Source organism: Hylobates moloch, unplaced genomic scaffold (assembly GCF_009828535.3).
Source record: "Hylobates moloch isolate HMO894 unplaced genomic scaffold, HMol_V3 SCAFFOLD_11, whole genome shotgun sequence".
NCBI lineage: Eukaryota > Metazoa > Chordata > Mammalia > Primates > Hylobatidae > Hylobates > Hylobates moloch.
This window is the reverse complement of record NW_026652286.1, coordinates 77,636,961-77,658,672: the sequence shown is the minus strand read 5'-3', so window position 1 is coordinate 77,658,672 and position 21,712 is coordinate 77,636,961. Positions and strand designations below refer to the sequence as shown.

The following is a 21,712-nucleotide window of genomic DNA, read 5'->3' as shown; positions in this document are numbered from 1 at the left end:
GTTTTCAGGGCTGTATAAGATAATAACACTAAGCTAACGCTAATGATCAACAGACTGTTAAGCTCTAGTAAGAGCTTAATTTACCAGACACCTGTCATCTTTTCTACAACCAAGTTCTGAGAGACAGTCTGGAATAATGATGAAGAACCACATTCTCCAGCTGGGCCACCTGAATTTGAATTCTGGCTCTGCCACTTCCTTGCTTTGTGACCTTGGGAAGGTGTTCAAGCTCTGTGCTTCATTTTTCTTATCTGTAAAATGGGATTAATAATATTATCCACATCATACCAGCATCATATGTATTAAATGAGTAAAACATTGAAATATATATATAATATATATATATATACACACACACATAGCACTATATGTAAAAGATCCATTCCCCAAATCATCTTATTTAAGGTAATATAATTTTTAAAAGGAGATAGTATAGTAGAGAGAAGAGTATTTCCAGTGGTGTTCAAGGCCTGGGCAGAACAGACAGAATTTCTAAAATGCTCAAGCAAAACCTTATTCTTATTTAATATATTATTTATTTAATTATTTTGTCTAGACATGTAGATATATTTAATATTTAGCCCCAATGTGCCAGATAAGCTTTACTATCTCATTCTCACCGATAAGGAAGCGGAAGCTCACAAAAATCCTATACATTGCCTGAATAAACACTGGTAGAATTTGCCAGGTATGAATTCAAGGCAGTTTGATTCTGAATTTTAAGCTATTTCAGGTAAACCACAAAAACAATAAGGCAATATTATTTAGAACTTTGAACCATTCCAAATGCAGAACATGCTGCCTTTTGTGCCAAGAAAAGGGCTACAAAATCCCCCAGGACACAGCTGCCTTAGCAAAGGTAGTCTCTGCCCACGACTGCTATGGGAAATGGACCAGTCAATATTAACTGAGATAAAGTGTCCTCAGTGTTACCTACTGGCTGGTCTGTTATCAGAAGAGGGCATCTGTAGGAAGGTATAGAAGAATCTTCAGCACAAATGTGGGTTCAGTGGCTACTGTATCGCTTTGCAGCTGTTCTGCTTTGAGTAAATTTTGAAGATCAAATAAAATAATATTTTTTGGAAACATGACGTATAGTATCAAATATAAAATAATAGTTTTGCCTTCTGAATTACAGAACTATGGTTCTAGAGCCCTATTCCTTCACCTGTGATGCTATAACCTTTGCATGTGTCTTTTATAATAATCTAAGCCCATCACGTTACTCTTTGTATATGGACAAAGAAATTTGAGTCTTTATTTTTCCTACTTGCTTTAATCTGTTATTTACAATCTTCGACTTTTTTAAAAAAAAGGATGAAGCATTTATTATTTTCTTTATTTAGGATTTATTATTTCCTTTATTCAAAAATAACGTTTTCTGGAGAAGTGCAAATGGATCGCTCTTCATCACACAACTCATAAAGTAACTCCAAATATATACATATATATATATATATATATTTTTTTTTTTTTTTTTTTTTGAGACGGAGTCTTGCTCTGTCACCCCAGGCTGGAGTGCAGTGGCGCGATGTTGGCTCACTGCAAGCTCCGCCTCCTGGGTTCACGCCATTCTCCTGCCTCAGCCTCCCGAGTAGCTCGGACTACAGGCGCCCGCCAACACGCCCAGCTAATTTTTTGTATTTTTAGTAGAGACGGGGTTTCACCGTGTTAGCCAGGATGGTCTCGATCTCCTGACCTCGTGATCCGCCCGCCTCGGCCTCCCAAAGTGCTGGGATTACAGGCTTGAGCCACCGCGCCCGGCCAAGTAACTCCAAATATATTCTTGATGTTGTTACCTTGTGGAAATATTTGTAAGACCCATATTATATGTTACATTCATTTATTTATTCATGCAAGCCAAAACAAATGTATATGATAAGCCACCTACATATTTTACACAAATGATACACAAACATATTTTATGTAAATTATTCACATTGTGCTATATTTTGCTTTTTAATTATTCCCAAACACTAAGTTCTGATAGCAAAGAAAGTCAATACATGCTGAATATATTTATTGAAATATTAAAAATCTGAGAGATAAGAGATATAAATATTTTTTCCTCATAGAGAAAAAAATAAACTATGAAGATAACCTGTGATGTGGAATAATAATCAATTATATATTTAGATTGTGGAAAACATTTGGTGTAAAAATTTTTTGATAAATATTTACTGAGCTCCTGTATAAACAAGAACTGAAACGCTCTGATCCAGATAATGTAGTAAAAATGAACAGACACAGTCCTGGCTTTTTTTTTTTTTTTTTTTGGAGACAGAGTCTCACTCTGTCGTTCAGGCTGGGGTGCCATGGTGCGATCTCAGCTCACTGCTCAAATGCTTTTCTTTAGTTTTTTTCTATTGCTTTCGCAAATCTTTACAAAGCAACCAAACATTTCTTCTACTAAATTATTATTTTATAGTTTTCTCCAATATAATCATTCTAATTAGTTCTCCATGTCAACACACTTCATGCTGCCTTTGTTTATCTGATCGTATAGCAGTTTTTCAAATTTGTTTGCAAAATTAAATATTATTATTTTGCCTTAATAGTTTCTAAAAGATCCTCTGGATATCTAGAAAACTCAGTTCTATCTTGAAACAAACATCACGTTAATTTCATTAACAAGTGCATCACATTGTCAGATTGTGTTGATCTTGTGATGAAATAAAAGCCTCAAAGATTTTCTCACATAAACTCAGTGAAAACATTTCCTCATATGTTTGTGCAAGCAATGTTTAGTGCTATGAATCCATCTAGAGCACACCATGATTTTAGCATTCATCATTCTATTTTATATTTATTCTAGTTTATGTATTCAATATTCTTGTCTTCCCATATGTATACATTGTAGGAGATGCTGAAGGACAGGAAAAGGGATCATTAAAAAAATATTCCCAGTGTTTACTACCATGTATATTAGGTAAATAAATAAAAGGATAAACACATCTTTTAAAAATTAATTAATGTTAATTAAGACCTGCTCCCATTAAATTTTATCCTAGGGTTTGAATCCTTTGAAAACAAATCATATTTTAACTATTTTATATCACGCATTGACTGTTTTCTGAGTGTTTTATCATGCATGGCCTTGAAAAGCTTCCTCTCTATGTTTTTATCTAAAATGCTTGTAGAAATACTTATGCTCAAATATGAAAGTAGATCCTCCCTGTAATGCATACCTAGAAACCTCTGGCTTGAAATATGCTCCAATAGCAGCAAGCACACTCTACTATGTTATTGACTAGATTAGGATTGTCCTCTAGGAATGTATTTCCTCTTTTGTAGCTTCCTCCATAGGTGAGGCTATAAGAACAAAGAGGGATACCACTGTTCATGATATTCCTTGTCTCTTGCAGCTCCCCAGGCAATGCAGGACAACCCAGCTATGCCCACATCCTCAAGCCCAGAAGGTAGAATCAAGCTTTGCTTTCTAGAAGAAGCTCAAAGGATATGGAAACAAAAGTCACAGAGGTGCCATGTTCAGAATACAATAATAAAGTGGAGTGAAAGATATACTTCAGGCAATTCTGAAATGCAGTGGCTTTTTCTTAGAACCAATTTTATTGAGTGGTTCTGGAGAATCATACTTCTGCTCCCCTTGCATAAAGGATTTCTATATCCTAGAATCCCAGGTTTAGGTAAAGAGTTGCAAACTGGAACTCGTAAATTATCATAGTCTTCATCCAGTCTGTCTCTTAGAATTTATTTCCCACTGACACAAACAAGCCATTTGTCTGCATGTATAATCCAGATTTTCCAGGGTAGTGCCCAGTTGGAAAAAAGCACATCACATTGAGCAAGTATTGAAGTGGACTCTGGCTTCTCACCCAATTCTCCAACTTGTGTTTACCAAGTATTGGAGTCAGTTTTTTACCTGTTGTTCCTATTCATAAAATGAAATTAATTTTTATTTAACATATTGAAATGAAGCAGATGAAAAAGTTAGAAGCACTTTACCAAAAAGTGCATTTTAACATTACCTTGCTTCTGGGCTATAGCCTGTGACTACTATAAATGAGAGATATAGTGGCATGCTCTCTACACCTGGCATTGCATCTTAGAAGGTAAGAATGATAATGATGCCCCTCCTATACACGAGAACACAGAGGATGGTAGATATTAAATAACTTGTCTAAGATCTACAGCTCATAAATAGAAGTTGACCTTAGGGCTATTAGATGCCAAAGTCCACACTGATAAGCCGGGCAGAAAGAAAGAGGCTTTTAGACAAAGAAAAAATAAAATAACATGTAATAGTTGATTAGTGCTCTAAGTTTTACTACACAAAATGTGCTGATAGTCCAAAAATATAACTAAGAAGAGTTGGATAAACTGAAAGAGTCCATGAACTTCGATGGTTTGGAAATGGGATGGCCAAAACCCAAGCACAGAATTTTCTGCCTTCTATGTCAGAGATTTTTATAGTACCTACTCTGTCATTTAAAATGATGTTGTCTCCTCGACTTCACACTGACAGGATTTTATAACATTATGCACATTTAAAATACTACTTATAATAGAATTGCTACATTCATTTATTTTGAGATGATTTTACCTTTGTAATTCTATTTTCCAAGTACACATTTAAGTCAACAATTTGGTTCCTATAAATTATATCCACTCTGTCTACAATTCCTCATTCAACTTGGGTGGTTGGTAATTACAACTCAGTCACTATAAGAACAACTTCCTCTTACCAAAGTTTTACAAAGTTGTGGAGTGTGTCCAGCCAGAAATCAACAAAAAAAATCTATTATTACAACCACTGACCATTTTCGCTTCAAAATTTTAATGTTATTTTTGTATAATTTACGTCAAAGAAAATGTACCCCTTTTAAGAATACAATTTGATAATTAATGATACATGGATATTCTAGTATAATAACATCCCAGTGATAGGCAAACCAATTTTGTCACCCCAGAAAGTTTTGTCATGCCCATTGTTCTCAATCTCCTCCCACTTCCTCCTCAGATAAGTAGTCATCGAATTTCTATCACTATACGTTAGTTCTTCCTAATCTAGAACTTTATATAATTGGAATCACAGGGTATGTGTTCCTTCCTATATGGCTTCTTTCACTCATAATTGAAACATATTTTTTTCATCCATGTTATTGCATATATTAGTAATTTTTCCCTTTCATGACTGAATAGCATTTCAGTGTACATGCATGGCACAAATTGTTATTTTATGCTCCGGAACTGGATATTGATTTGTTTCCAGTTTTTGACATCTTCATTTTTGAGGAAACAGTGGGCCCTTGCAATCTAGTGGCTCAGTGTTTAGCTCTCCATGACATGAGACTCAAGGCTCATGGTTCTACATTCCCAAATATATGGTTTAGTCATGGCTTCTGTTTCCGGGATGTCACTCTGACATGCTTCAACTCAGTGGTTCATGGCTCTGGCTCCGGGGGAAACCCCCATGTGAAACACTTTAGTTAATAGAAAAAAAATGAATCATTTAAAAGTAAATGATTGGAAGATAAGTAATACACAGGCAATTTCTGCTTTCTTCCATGCTACAAATCCTCCCAGTGGCAAGGAGCACAAGTTTGTGCTGCCATCGGATTAAGTCATTGGCAAAGTAAAGATAAAACACCATGAGAGGTTGGGCATGGTGGCTCACATCTATAATCCCAGTACTTTGGGAGGCCAAGGTGGGCAGATTACGAGGTCAGGAGTTTGAGACCAGTCTGGTGAACATAGTGAAACCCCATCTCTAGTAAAAATACAAAAAATGAGCCAAGTGTGGTGGTACCTGTAATCCCAGCTACTTCGGAGGCTGAGGCAGGTGAATCACATGAATCTGGGAGGTGGAGATGGCGCCATTGCACTCCAGTGGGGCGACAGTGCGAGAGTCTGTCAAAAAATAAAAAAATAAAAATAAAAATAAAAAACGATGTCCTCCTACACAGTGAGTTCTAGTCAAACTCAAACACACTTAACCTTTCACCTAGAGCACAGGAAATAAAACTGGTAGCCCACATGTCAAAAGGTGGATGTTTTTCTAACTCTGGGTCTTTAATCTCCAAAAATATTAAGGTAACTACTCAGGAGAATTTTTGGTAAAGAATTTGGTAAGTGTAACATATCGTGTGCATTTTGCTATTAGCCCACCTTTCATCAAATAGATTTATAAAATAAATTAGCCACATTGAGTTTGTTTCTGGGATAAGCAATTGAACATGTGATTGCCTTCCCTGGCTCCTCTGTCTAAAGTTCATGAGTCCTGCAATATTTTGTCTCCTACTTTGCCAATTAATTTTTTATCAATCTCATCAATTGCTACATTTGAACATTCTGAATATTCCAGTTACATATTACATACCAGGTGTATTAGTCTGTTCTCATGCTGCTAATAAAGACATACTCAAGACTGAGTACTTTATAAAGAAAAAAAGAGATTTAATGGGCTCATAGTTCCACATGGCTTGGGAGGCCTCACAATCATGGTGGAAGGCAAAGGAGGAGCAAGGACACATCTTCCATGGAAGCAGACAAAAAGGTATGTGCAGGGGAACTCCCCTTTATAAAGCCATCAGATCTCATAAGACTTTTTCACTATCATGAGGACAACATGGGAAAAACCCACATCCATGATTCAATTACCTCCCACCAGGTGCCTCCCATGACACCTGGGGATTATTACAGTTTACGGTGAGGTTTTGGTGGGGACACAGGGCCAAACTCTGTCATTCTGCCCCTGGCCTCTCCTAAATCTCATGTGCTCACATTTAAAAACCAATCCTGCCTTCCAACTGTTCCTCAAAGTCTTCACTCATTCCAGCATTAACCGATAAGTCCAAGTCCAAAGTCTCTTCTAAGACAAGGCAAGTCCCTTCCACCTATGAGCCTGTAAAATCAAAAGCAAGTTAGTTACTTCCTAGATACAATGGGGATACAGGCGTTGGGTAAATACACGCATTCCAAATGGGAGAAATTGGCCAAACGAAGGGGCTACATTCCCCATGCAAGTCCAATATCCAGTAGGGCAGCCAAACCTTAAAGCTTCAAAATGATCTTTGACTCCATGTCTCATATCTCGGTCATGCTGATGCAAGAGTCGGGGTCCCATGGCCTTGGGCAGCTCCACCCTTGTGGCTTTGCAGTGTACAGCGTCCCTCCTAGCTGCTTTCATGGGCTGGCATTGAGTGCCTGTGACTATTCCAGGTGTATGGTGCAAGCTGTTGGTGGATCTACCATTTTAGGATCTGCAGGATGGTGGCCCTTTTCTCATGGCTCCACTAGGCAGTGCCCCAGTGAGGACTCTGTGTGGGGGCTCACACTCCACATTTCCCTTCTGCATTGCCCTAGTAGAAGTTCTTCATGAGGGTCCCACCCCTGCAGCAAACTTCTGCCTGGACATCCAAGCATTTCCATACATCCTCTGAAATCTAGGCAGAGGTTCCCAAACCTCAATTCTTGACTTCTGTGCTCCTACAGGCTCCACACCACATGGAAGCTGCCAAGGCTTGGGGCTTGCACCCTTTGAAGTCACAGCCCAAGCTATTTCTAGGCCCCTTTTAGCCATGGCTTCAGTGGCCTGGGAGGAAGGGCACTAAGTCTTTAGGCTGCATACAGCAGAAGGGCCCTGGGCTTACCCCATGAAAACATTTTTTTCCCTCTTAGGTCTCCAGTCCTGTGATAGAAGGGGCTGCCTGTAAGGTCTCTGACATACTCTGGAGACATATTCCCAATTGTCTTGGAGATTAATGTCTTAGAGATTAACATTTGGCTCCTCGTTACTTCTGCAAATTTCTACAGCTGGCTTGAATTTCTCCTCAGAAAGTGGGTTTTGCTTTCCTAGCACATCATCTGGCTGCAAATGTTTCAAACTTTTATGCTCTGCTTCCCTTTTAAACATAAGTTCCAATTCCAAATCATATCTTTGCAAATACATAAAAATGAATGCTTTTAACAGCACCCAAATCACTTCTTGAATGCTATGCTGCTTAGAAATTTCTTCTGCCAGACGCCCTAAATCATCTCTCTCAAGTTCAAAGTTCCACAGATCTCTAGGGCAGGGGCAAGATGCCACCAATCTCTTCACTAAAACACAGCAACAGTCACTTTTATTCCACTTCCCAATAAGTTCCTATCTTCATTCGAGATGAGCAGCATTTAGTCAAAGCCATTCAACAAGTCTCTAGAAAGTTCCAGACTTTCTTACATTTTCCTATCTTTTTCTGAGCCCTAAGAACTGTTCCAAGCTCTGCATTTTACCCAGTTCCAACGTCGCTTCCACATTTTTGGAGATCTTTACACCAGCACTCCATTACTCAGTATAAATTTACTGCATTAGTCATTTCTCACACTGCTAATAAAGAAATACTCAAGGCAGGGTAATTATATAGAACAAAAAAGAGATTTAATAGACTTACAGTTCCACATGGCTGGGGAGGCCTCAGAATCATGGCAAAAGGCAAAAGAGGAGCAAGGACACATCTTACATGGGTGCAGGCAAGAGGGTATGAGCAGGGGAATTCCCTTTTATAAAACCATCAGATCTCATGAGACATTCATTATCAAGAGAACAACATGGAAAAAAAACAGCACCCATGATTCAGTTACATCCCACCAGACACCTCCCATAACACATGAGGATTATTACAATTCAAGGTGAGATTTGAGTACGGAAACAGAGACAGACCATATCACCAGCCTTCATGTTTGCCTTCCCCTCTTGAATGTGAGAATAAAGGGTAAAGGACCATGATATGTTTTGACTGAACCTCTGGCACCTAGAGCGATGTCGTGCATATATGTTTGCTAAATGAATGACTAGATGCACTGCTTGAGGATTCTAACAAAAGATAAACTTAGCTAGATAATCTGCAAATAATCATCCTTGATTATTTTTCTAACCTTAAACATCTGTATTAATTATAGTAATATCACTCATCATTTGCTTACCATTTGCCAGGCTATGTTCCATGCATTTTCCACATTTTCTCTCACTTAATGCTCAAAACTGTGTAGGTACTTACTATTAATAAAATTATTTCACATACAGAGGAACCAATGCATAGGGAAGTTCAATATCTTGCCGAGGAAGGGAAGTTTAAAATGCTAAGTTCAACATTCTGATTCCAGAGCCTATGCTCTGGGCCTCTACAATGCAATTTCCCTCAAAAATAAACCCTCCAGGATGGGTGGGTGGCTCATACCTGTAATCCTAGCAATTTGGGAGACCAAGGTGGGCACATTGCTTGAGCCTGGGAGCAGAAGACAAGCCTAGGAAACACAGGGAGACCCTGTCTTTACAAGAGATACAAATATTAGCTGGCCATGGTGGCATGTGCCAGTGATTGCAGCTACTCGGGAGGCTGAGTTGGGAGAATCATCTGAGCCTGGGAAGTAGAGACTGCAGTGAGCCAAGGTCGAATAACTGCATTCCAGCTTGCATGACAGAATGATACCCTGTATCAGAAAAAAAAAGAAAGAAAGAAAGAAAAAAGCAATGTGAAAAGAAGGACATTAAATAAGAAAAGCTTTAATTCTGGTGAAAAATGTTTCCATTTCTTAAAGCAAAAATGTTTCACAGGGACATACATTACCCACAACTTTCCCAAGAGCTATGAGGTGGGGTCAGGGGAACAGTGGTTCACATACTCCGAAGGTTGTGTTACTTTTCTCCGTCAAGCTTTCTAATGATTAAGAAATTCTTCACTGTGTGAATTTAATTGTACACATGCTTTTTCAATCCTGTCTTACTCTCCAAGCCCCATTCCCCTCCTACCCTGATCTATCCAAGGGCTGGTGAAGAAAATTTCCCATGGATACACTACCTGATGCAGGCTACAGTTCTGATTCTTTAATGGGAAGAAAAATAAAGATATGCATATACATGCACAGTGAGTATTTCCCAATACGTGTACAGGCCCTGCCAAAAAGGAAGGCGAAGCATACTTTCAGTTTCAGTCACACAAGAAGGGAGGAGAGAAAAGCCATGGCCGGTGAGTCTTTTACTGTTCCAGGAACAGGTCCCTGGGAACAAAGAGTTTTGGAAGGCGCTGGCTCTTCTGGAAGCCATAATTAGCATCTGTGGAAGTTTACTTGAGTAGAAGTGAGGAAAAGCGGGGAGAGGGAGGAGAGAAGGAACTAGAAGATTTTTGCAGCCTTTAGAAAGGAAAGGCAAGCCCAGGAAGGAACTGAGGCTTTAGGGGAAGCCTGCTGTCATTTTGCAATCTTAATTAAACTCTTACTTACATGTTGAAAGTCTGACAGAGGGTACAGAATCGGCACTGGAGGAGTACTAGCAGCAGTGGTTCCTAAATGAAATGGGCTATTTCTGCTTCATTACTTTATTAATCAGAGATAAATAAACACGGGACATAAAAGGATGATCTCTGCTTTCCAGGGACTAATGTGGAAATGGTAAACTCAGTCTTCAGGCCACTCCATGCACATGTATGGAGACTATTGAGGGAAACAAGTAGGACAGCGATACAGTAAGAAGAGGGATTACCCAACTGTGAGGAGGGGGACATTTCACTGATGAAATCTAATGAGGTCACTTTCTGTTGATTACATGAGAGGAATATGAGGCTGTTTTCATGATGTGAGAAATCCTTGTGCTCCAAACAGACAAGGTCCTGAAGGAGAAGAGAAAGCTGTTTATCCGTTCCATGGGTGAAGGTACAATAAATGGCTTGCTGGATGAATTATTACAGACACGGGTGCTTAACCAGGAAGAGATGGAGAAAGTAAAACGTGAAAATGCTACAGTTATGGATAAGGCCCGAGCTTTGATTGACTCCGTTACTCCGAAAGGGGCACAGGCATGCCAAATTTGCATCACATACATTTGTGAAGAAGACAAGTACCTGGCACAGACGCTGGGACTCTCAGCAGGTAAGGGTCAGTGACTCACACTCAAGTTCACCTAGGGCCTCTCTTCATGCCTGCCTTTATGTTAATTTGAAGAAAACTTTCTTATCTCTGGCTTCAGGGCCATATTTCTGTAGCAGGGTCTCTATTGCATGTCCCTTGACTCTCCTTTTGATTCTTTTCCTTCATCCTCAGTGGTACTTTTCTGATTAAAGCTCATTTCCTGTTCTGAGTATGTGGTAGCTCCTTTGCCGAAGCTCATGAGAACCATCTGAAAAGCTTCATGCTGTGTGTTCCAGTGTTCCTGGCAAGGCAAAATATTTACTTGTGGATTTAATTTGGTTGAGTGCAAAGGGTCCGTAGGCACTTATGTAGTTGTAAAGTCACATGAAGATTTAAAGTTTATAATCAAATACTTTTTATAACTTTTCTCCAAAATTTTACCCTCCTAAAAGAATAAAATATATTTCAATGATGGTGATACACTCAGAGAACACATGGGCGATACCCTCAGAGAACGCATTAAACATATAGAAAAGTAAAGATTTCTAGTGGGCTCATTCCTCCAGTTGCCTCCTTGTATTTTCTTTGAGTAAGATCACCCGGTTGCCTGTTACCAGGCTGTGGATCATGCTGTGAGGCCTGGAAATCCTCCACTTGCAACCTTCCTCAGGCCCAATACAGGGCTCAGGAACTGAGCTGGCCAAATCTCATGACCACTTGGACCTACCACGTGGTGAAGATGAGAGTTCTGGTGGATTCCCAGTCATTGATGTCTGTGGCACTTCCTAAAGCCACTTCAGAGGGAGATGTTCTTTGAAAGCAAAAGCCTTCTGTTGTAAGGGTTAGCTAAGACTTATGCCTGTCTAAGCAGACATTACAGATGTTTCTGTTTTCATCTATGTGTAATAAACACGTATTTTTCTATCAATGCCTCTTTCATTTTCTACCTCCCACCACTCTCTAAATTAAAGAACATCTTGAACATTATTTAATGTCAGTCAGTCAGTGTTATGGGAGAAATTTTTAGTGGGGAGTGTTTTACAGATTGGGGTAAAGTTTTCCAGAGATAATAAGTGACTACTTCAATATCCTTTATCTTTTCATAGATCAAACATCTGGAAATTCCCTTAATATGCAAGACTCTCAAGGAGTACTTTCTTCCTTTCCAGGTAATGCTGTTTTTAAAGGAAGAGCATTCTTTGACCCACATCTTCCTTGACATTAACTTTGTAGGATGAACCGTGGGTAAATGGGCTATGGAGAATTCTCATAGATTGGTCATATAATTTTCTTTTTGTAATCTATTCTGCTTTGTAGAAACTGTTTCCACAGCTTCATTCTCCACGTTTATATTAAAAATTCTGAATCTGTGTCTCAAATTCTGATTACTCAAATAAGTACCAAGCTTCATTATTTAAGCCTACTGAAATATTCACTCCCATCTCCCAGAGACAACTTATTCTAAGCTTTCCCAGAGTTGAACATGCCACACTTTCACATCCTGCTTCTCTTCCGGTTTTGTGTAACTTGGTTATTGGTGCCACTGTAACCAGTTGTTCAAACCAGGAACTTGAAACTCATATGGGACCCTTTCTTCTCATGTACCTCTAACATTCAAGCCATGGCCAAGTTTTATGCAGGCTTTTCTCAAATTTGGAACCGTCTCTCTATTTCTACTTCTATTATTTTATTAAAGAACCCCTATTCCCATAGTGCACTCTTAAAAGAAACTTATATCTGAAAGCAGTGTAGAGGCTAGGAATGCAAATTATTTATCAAGTTCAGATATTACTCTACTGAATTTATTAAGGTTGGATATCATGAATATTTTCTTAAATGTTTCACAGCATGGGATATTCAATATATAAAGAAATACTGTCTTCTTTACTATGAAAAAATAGCTCAAAAATAACCTAACTACTTCTATTTAGTTTTTTCTATTGTTTTCACACTTCTTTATGAAGGAATCCAACATTTTATCCAACAAATGATTATTCTATAATTTTCTCCAATATATCTATTCTAATTAGTTCTTCTCCACATCACACATTTCATGCTGCCTTTGTTTATCTAACTGATTGTATAACCATTTTTCAAATTTGTTTTTAAAATTAAATATTATTTTTTGCCTTAATAGTTTCTAAAAGATCCTCCACACATCTAGAAAACTTATTTCTATTTTAAAACAAAGGTTACATTAATTTCTTTAACAAGGACATCACATTGTTGGATTGGGTTGAACCTGTGATGAAATAAAAGGCTCAAGGATTTTCTCACATAAACTCTGTGAAAACATTTCCTATGTGTCTGTGCAATTAATGTTTAGTGCTATGAATCCACCTAGTGTGTACCTTGATTTTAGCATTTATCATTATATCTTCATCCTAGTTCGTATATTCAATATTCATGTCCTTTCATATATATACATAGAAGGAAGATATCCTGAAGGACAGGACAAAGATTCATTAAAAAATATTCCTAGTGCTTACTACCATGTATATTAAGTAAATAAATAAAAAGATAAACATGTATTTTAAAAAATATTTTAGTAGATTAAATTAAGACCTGATCCCATTAAATTTTATCCTAGGGTTTGAATATTTTGAAAAAAGTTTATATTCTAACTATTTTATCTCACACATTGTTTGTTTTCTGAGTGTTTCATCAGGCATAGAATTGAAATTTTCCCTTTCTATGTTAGTATCTAAAATGCTTGTAGAAAGGCTGATCCTGAAATATGAAAGAAGATACTTGTAATGCATACCTGGAAATCTCTGGCTTGAAATGTGCTCTATTAGGAGCAAACTCACTCAGCTGTGTTAATGATGTAGCTCAGGATTGTCCTCCTCAGAGTGCATTTCCTCTTCTGTGGCTTCATCCGTAGGTGAGGCTGTAACAAACACAAAGCGGAACAAACAGGGATGCCACTGTTCGTGATGTTCTTTGTCTCTTGCAGCTCTTCAGGCAGTGCAGGACAACCCAACTATGCCCACATCCTCAGGCTCAGAAGGGAATGTCAAGCTTTGCTCCCTAGAAGAAGCTCAAAGGATATGGAAAGAAAAGCCGGCAGAGGTGCCATGCTCAGGACACAAGGATAGAGTGGGGTGAAAGGAACACTTGAGGCAGTTCTGAAATGCAGTGGCTTATTCTTAGAGCCAACTTCATTGAGCAGTTCTGGAGAATCATACTTCTGCTCCCCTTACATAAAGAATTTCTATATCCTAGAATCCCAGGTTTATAGAAAGAGTTCCAAATTGGATCCACTTCCTGGGTAAATAACATCAGTGATGGCAGCTATTGAATGCTTATTATGAATGGGCATTGTTCTAAGCATTTTGCACATGATAATACATAATTTTTAACCTTAAACATAACCCATTTTAGAGATCAAGAAGCTGAGACAGGGGATTGTTAAATATTTTTCCCAAAGAAAAAGAATCAGAAATTGGAACAATCAGTTTTAGAATTCAGTCATTTTTGCTTCAAAGCTTGTGCATCTTTCAAAATCCTACCTATCAAGAACAATGAAGTCAGAAGCTCAGCTGCCATCTGGGCATTTGTAATGTCCATGCATACTCTTGAAGCAGCATTCATTTCTGTTCCCCCTTTTCAGTGTATGGTTCATGGGGTTTGGTATCTTGATAGGACTAAGGAAGGGGAAGCTGTCATAAACCAGTAAGGGAAATATTTAATTGGAGAGAACAAGGCTGTTCATTCAAACTGCATTTCCTACAGATTTATCCAATAATGGACAAGTCAAGCCGCACACGTCTTGCTCTCATTATCTGCAATGAAGAATTTGACACTCTTCCCAGAAGAACTGGAGCTGAGGTTGACATCGCAGGCATGACAATGCTGCTACAAAATCTGGGGTACAGCGTAGATGTGAAAAAAAATCTTGCTGCTTCGGTAAGTTCTATTATACAACAGAAACATGGTTATGCCCCTCGTATAAATAATATTAGAAAGCTTGGTTGTAAGACCAAAAAATGTAATCTCTTGATAATCTAAAATACAAACTTGCCATGAGAGAGTGCTGGATACTACATGGTCCTTTCTAACATAAGAGTCATTCAGCACAAGCCTGGTATAACTGAATTGGGAAATGTTTTATTGACTCAGTAATGCCACCGTCTCTCTACAAGATAACTCTGGATGACTTCCTATAACACTTTCCTTCACCTTTCTTGAAACTAAGAGTACATTTTTTTTTGGCACCCCATTGTTTGTCACGGAATTCCTTAAGAAACTCCTTAAGTATTTATTTATTGACTTTCCAAGGTACCATGATAGTTAATTACATAGTCGAAAATCAGTAATATGGTCTCTTTCAGGACATGACTACAGAGCTACAGGCATTTGCACACCGCCCAGAGCACAAGACCTCTGACAGCACATTCCTGGTGTTCATGTCTCATGGTATTCTGGAAGGCATATGTGGGAAGAAACACTCTGAGCAAGTCCCAGATGTATTACAACTCAATGCAATCTTTAAAATGTTGAATACCAAGAACTGCCCAAGTTTGAAGGACAAACCGAAGGTGATCATCATCCAGGCCTGCCGTGGTGGTGAGTGCTGATGCCTTTGAGAACATCAGACAATCAAATACTATCTTACTCTGTATGAATCCAGGAATTTCTGGTTTCTTATTGTTTGTCTTTTAATGTCAAAGAACATGGACTGTCAGTATTCCAGATTGCAGCTTCTGTGAATTGAATGGCTGGTTGGTAGATATTTGTTCCATATTCAAACTTGAGATTTTGCTGTTTGGAAATTTTTACAATTTGTTTGATGGTTAGAAAAGATAAAAATTGTTGAAAAGATTGTAACTGAAATGTAGGTGTGTATTTGCATGTGAATTAATGATAGAGCAAACACATTAATAAATCTCATTGAACAGAGGCTAAGAGGAAAACATATTCTCAGCCATTGATAGTAGTAACAAATCAAATTGTGTCTTTCCAGACGGCTATGGTGTGGTGTGGTTAAAAGATTCAGCAGGAGTTTCTAGAAACGTATCTTTACCAACTACAGAAGAGTTTGAGGATGATGCTATTAAGAAAGCCCACATAGAGAAGGATTTTATCGCTTTCTGCTCTTCCACACCAGGTAACAGGTTTCTACCAGGACATCTTTGTTGGGGCTATCAATACAAAAAGTGACAATCACCTACTAGAGGTGGTGATTAACAACTCAAGACCAATTCAACCTTTGTTCTAAGTTATACACACAATTTTCTTTATCCAAGAGATCAATTTTACATATCCGTTCAATGCATTACTAATTAAATAATTCATCTACGTTTCAAAATATTTTTGGAACTTTGAGCGATAACAGAGAATTAAATGGAAGATGGTATGTGCTGTAGTACATTAGAATATGACTCTGCACAGAAAATTCCGCCATGTTGAGATCATTCATTAGTCCAATTTGCCCAGACATCAAATATTTATAGGAGAAGAGTAGGAGCAAGGTTCCGAAAAGTAGAACAGCAAGCGAGGCACTTTGGGGCCCTAAATTAAAATGGGTTTTACGTAGAAGCATGAAGTGTATAAGACAGAATATATTTGAATTTTTCTAAATGTATGCTTTGGAGTAAGAATCTTGCTATTATTGACTGACCCAGACATTTAGTATTTTGTAAAACAGTTCCACTAGTTCCTCCTTGGGCTTTCCTTGAATTGCTCACTAATATGTGAATATAAATATTATTTTTCTAAGGATTTAATAAATTAATATATTTGAAATATTGGGCACGACACAAAATAAAGCACACATTAAAAAACTGCTATTATTTAAAATGTATATATTTGATAACTTAATTCAGTTACTTTTCTAAGCAAGGTTTAAATAAAAATTATTTAAATCCTTTCATTCACCACCTTCGGCAGTTTCCTGAGAGGACTCGCATTCTCTTGGTCACCTCTGGCCCAAAGGCCCTGCCTCTGCTCAAATAGTTAAGTTTTCTAAAATATTTTCTAAAATGAGATATCTTCTTTCAGAAGAAGCTTGGTTCTACATTGTGTTGAACATGCCCTGATGTAGAACTCAATAATTTTTTTCAACAATGATCAGAAACAATGATACCACCCAAAAACACCATATATTTTCAGCCTGAGTACATATAGCAGAGTTTAATATTAGACAGAACTGTTCTTTAGTATCCTTTGATCCCAGCCTTCCACATGCCATTCACTGCTCTCTAAGTAGTTCTTTGTAGGCCCCTGGCTTCTCATCATTAATCTGGCTGATTTATGTGTCTTTCTTTTCTTTCACTTTCCTTACTCCTCCCTTCCAGATGACTATCAGAAACTCCAATTCAGTTATCTATAACTTCCATGTTAAACCTATCTCCACATTCTGCTGTGCCAATCCCAACCACATCATAGTGATCTCCTGAAGAAAAATAATTATCTACTTCCTTAATTTCACAAAACATTTGCAGAGATATCTGTCTCCACCATATCTTTCACTTACTTCCTTTTACTAGAACAAGTCTCAGTTAAAGGCTTCATTTAGCTGAGATAGCTGTGTTTCTAAATAGAATTTTATTATCAATATATAATTTATGACCATTATAACTGGCTAAAATGTGTCATTAAAGAATGTGTCTGTCATTATATACAGAGCTATCATTGCTGCTTTTCTCTTATGCCTTCCTTTGCATAATTTTATGCCTTCATTACTTCTGTGTCTACTATGTAATAAATTAATATTGTTTTTCTTTAATATTTCTCTTCTTCATAAGAACTTTTTTCCTCCAATATAATGTGCTTATTTCCTTATCTACTCCTCCTAGATTTCTACTTTTGTTCTGTTTTATGATTTTTATAGTTAACTTTTTGTGTGTAAATATCTTACTGTCAATGTTATTTAATTTCGATTAATCTTTTATGAAGTACATAAATTGAGAATTTGTTAATATAATTACTCCACGTAGGCTGAGTATTGCATATCCTGGGTTATCTCAAACACTTGCATGACCTCAGATACCTCTTGTGTATGGAGTTATTACCATCCCCTGTATAGCTAGCTGAGTCTATTAAATATCAGAATGCATAATTAACTTAAATCACAGTCAGTAATACCACTTTGGGTATGTACACTTAGATATTTCGTTTCCAAATCTCAATCACTCCTCTCTACCCCATTCTGCCTTTTCCTTATTTGCTACTAAATTTATCATTTCAAACATCCCTCAGCTGGAGTAGAAATACTAGGGTTTCTCCTCTTTCTTCAGTCAAGAGTCAGTCTTGAGATTTGAAATGTGCTTTATCCATAGATAATGTTTCTTGGAGACATCCCACAAAGGGTTCTGTTTTTATTATGAGACTCATTGAACATCTGCAAGAATATGCCTGTTCCTGTGATGTGGAGGAAATTTTCCGCAAGGTAGGACTCTAGTGGATGCTATTTCACTCTATTTCCCTGAATGCTTGGCTATTGCAATTGGAAGCATAGAAAGCAGATCCAGACATGTTTATCTTCCAACAATGCCCTTCTTTCCAAAAGAGTTTTGGAGTTCTTTGGAGAGTGGACAAACCTAGGATCCTAATCCAATATATTAAGACCCACAGCCTTGAGAAAACAGTCATTTAGTTTCACCCCGCTCCTGCCCTGCAGAGACAAATGAATGCACTCTAATTTACCTGTGTCTCTGATGGCTATTAGATCCAGCAGCAGATTTAAAATGCCCTGAGGAGGGTCATTCAATGCTTACATACATATATGGTTATACTTGTTGCAGATGGAAGTACTTTTTGTTTTTGTCACTTATTTTGCTATATTTGTTGTAGTTTTTTGGCATAACTCAAGAAACTCTTGAAAAAATATCTCAGCAAACAAAAAAAGGGCTACAGACTCTCTTTACTCTTTTAGGTTCGATTTTCATTTGAGCAGCCAGATGGTAGAGCACAGATGCCCACCACTGAAAGAGTGACTTTGACAAGATGTTTCTACCTCTTCCCAGGACATTAAAATAAGGAAACTGTATGAATGTCTGTGGGCAGGTACATGTGTATGGTCGGGAGTGTGGGAAGGTTGAGGAAAGGGTACTGAAAGTCCATTTTAGTCAAGAACTCTAGGTCTACAGGCTGAGAATCCTTAATCCAAAAATTTGAATTTTGAAATGCTCTAAAATCCAACACTGTGTGAGCGCCCACAAGATATTCAAAGGAAATGTTTATTAAAACATTTCAAGTTATAGGTTTTTGGATTAGGGATGTTAAACCAGTAAGTATACTGCTGAATTCCAATATACAAAAATATCTAAAATTTGAAATACTTCTGGTAGCATGCATTTTGCATAAGGGATAATCAAGCTATTTACAGAAAATACTGAAGTAATGCCTTTCTTCTGGTCAGTGCAGAGCACGTTGCTCTTCTCCCAAAGTTTTTCATTTAGACCTCTTCTGAGATTCAGCTGATATTGGCCTAGAAGTGGCTGTAAGACCATGAACTCTCACTTCTGGATGTTTTGGTCCTTCACCTCAGCAGGGTATATTTAAACATAGCATGTGGTCTTTCCTTTTAAAATTGTGTATGTTCCCATTGGTGGTATAACTTTATAACTTGCAAGTCTTTAACAAAATTCTTTCCTACTTTGTTTTTATTATTATTTCTTTTTCTCACAGGAAGGAAGAAGAGATCCTTCTGTAACGGTTTTTGGAATTATGTCTGCTGAATAGTAAACTTTTTTGAAATAATAAATCTGTTAGAAAAATGAAAACTTGTCCTCATTTTTCTCCCACACTGAAGAAACAGGGACTGGAACTGAGAGTGACTAAGGAATTTAGAGTGTTTGACTTAATCTGTCAGACCCAAACAGGCTATTGGCACCTTTCTTTCCCAGAACTTAAAGTAAAATAAAATATAAAAATTTAAAAAAGAAAATCAGACTTACAAACATAGCAATGTTTTTATTACTTTCTTGAACAAAAACTTATTTTGTGCCATTTTTAAAAAAAGAAAGATCATTTGCTGGGCTTTCTGCTTTGGGGATGCGGTATAAGTTACAGCAGGTATCTGACTTCAAATAATTTAGAGCTCAGCTGGAGAGATGGGGGAAGACAGCTAGTTATGACAGTGACAGTGTAGTGTGATAAGGAACTTTTCCCAAATCCCACAGTTTACTACTGACAAATCCATGAACAGAACCTGCATGTTCCTACCCTTTGCAAAAATATTTAAGACAAAGAAAGTAAGTTTTGAATCAACCCTACACCCTCAGTAGTTCACAGACTTCTTGAAAAGATGAGACAGCCATCCAAAATGAAGCGCTTGGCAGATGGTACATGACACCCTGAAGAAACTCTAGGATGCATGGTGTGCACAATGAAGTCCTGGCATGGTGCAGAGAAAACGAGTTTGGGGTGAAATCATTCACTCAGGGATGTTAAGATTTAGGGAGGATTCGAAGAACTACCCCTTACTTGCAAATATGAGTTTTTTTTCTAATATTAAACGTATTAAATGAGAGTTAATTTCTGACTTTTTAAAAACCTTCATAGTTGAACACATTACCTTTTTTTTTTTTTTTTTTTCCTTTTATTAACTGTTTCTCTGGGCATATCTCTTCTGTACTATCAGGCATATTCTACTTCAACCTGAGACTACATCTGTGATCAGTCTTTGCTCAGAGAATATCAAAAAGCAGAAGTGAATTGCCACCCTAAGTAAAAATTAACTGTTAAAGCAGTTTTAGTCAGTTGAAGAACAGCATTCCAGGAAGTAGATAAGAGCATTCCTTCAGAACTGTCTCCAATCAAAGGGTAAGATGACAGGGAGATGGGGAGGAGAAGACTCCATCATGATTCCTCAGCATAGTTTAAACAAGAAATAACATTTATTGAATAAACAATCCTTTCCATGTTTCTTTTTGCTGTTGTTGTTGACTTTGTTGAGTATCAGTTGGTTTTAGGTGTGTGGCTTTATTTTGGGGTTCTCTATTCTGTTCCTTTGGGCTATGTGTTTGTTTTTTTGTACCAATACCTTGCTGTTGGGGTTACTGCAGACTCCTAGCATAGCTTGAAGTCCGGTAATGTGATGCATCCATCTTTGTGAAAAGCAGTTTGGAGATTTACCAAAGAACTAAAAAAAGAACTATCATTTGTCCAAGCATCCCATTACTGACTGAATCCTCAAAGGAAAACGTACTGTTCTATCAAAAACACATGTGCTTTCAAATGTTTGTCACAGCACTATTCACCATAGCCAAAATAATAGAATCAACCCAGGTGTCCATCAGTGGTGGATTGGATTTTAAGAAATGTGGTACACACCTACTATGGAATGTTACACAGCCATAAAAATGAAACCCTGCCCTTTGCAGCAACATGGATGCAACTGGAGGCCATTATTCTAAGCAAATTAATGCAGAAACAGAAAAGCAAATATCACATAATCTCGTTTGTAAGTTCTAGCTAAATATTGTGTACACATGGACATAAAGATGGGAATAACAGACACAGGGAACTACTAGAGGGAGGAGTGAAGGAAGAGGGCAAGAGCTGAAAAACTATGTACTGGGTGCTATTCTCACTACCTAGGTGATAGGTTAAATTGTACCACAAACCTCTGCATCACCTAATATACTCTTGTAACAAACCTGCATATGTACCCCTGAAACTCAAATAAAAATTGAAAGGAAAAATAAATAAACCCAAGATATACAAAATATTTGGTTAATTCTGATGGGAAGATGCAAGGAAACTAGTTAGATTTTACTCATTCAGGACATGTGTTTCTAGATGAGCAGAGGTAGAAAAACTGACAGATCAGAAGAGAAGGATGAATAGAAGAAGATGTGGGGCTATGGAGAGAGAAAAGGAAAAAGAAAACCAGGCTGAGGTTTCAACCCACAAAACA

At 37.6% G+C, this 21,712-nt stretch overlaps 1 protein-coding gene across 4 annotated transcripts; it reads left to right on the top strand.

Annotated features, from left to right (window-relative positions):
- The first annotated feature begins 9,930 nt into the window (after positions 1-9,930).
- LOC116476876 (caspase-1) lies at positions 9,931-19,553 on the top strand. 4 transcript variants are annotated; one of them, XM_032167267.2, is made up of 10 exons: positions 9,931-9,968; positions 10,600-10,866; positions 11,952-12,014; positions 13,802-13,917; positions 14,581-14,754; positions 15,180-15,414; positions 15,812-15,955; positions 18,129-18,238; positions 18,725-18,855; positions 19,480-19,553. In XM_032167267.2, the coding sequence occupies exons 1-9, from the start codon at positions 9,962-9,964 to the stop codon at positions 18,821-18,823; spliced, it is 1,215 nt and encodes a 404-aa protein (XP_032023158.2). In that variant the 5' UTR covers positions 9,931-9,961; the 3' UTR covers positions 18,824-18,855; positions 19,480-19,553. The 4 variants fall into 4 exon arrangements, 3 of the variants coding, with proteins under 3 accessions (XP_032023158.2, XP_058302890.1, XP_032023159.2); XM_032167268.2 differs by having other exon boundaries at positions 9,945-9,968; positions 18,725-18,835; XM_058446907.1 differs by lacking the exon at positions 11,952-12,014.
- Positions 19,554-21,712: the final 2,159 nt, after the last annotated feature.

Excerpts from the sequence above, each read along its gene's own strand:
- LOC116476876 (XM_032167267.2), top strand. Across the intron at positions 15,956-18,128 it reads TTTCTGCTCTTCCACACCAG|ATAATGTTTCTTGGAGACAT; the intron begins GTAACAGGTTTC and ends CTTTATCCATAG. Across the intron at positions 18,239-18,724 it reads TGGAGGAAATTTTCCGCAAG|GTTCGATTTTCATTTGAGCA; the intron begins GTAGGACTCTAG and ends TTACTCTTTTAG.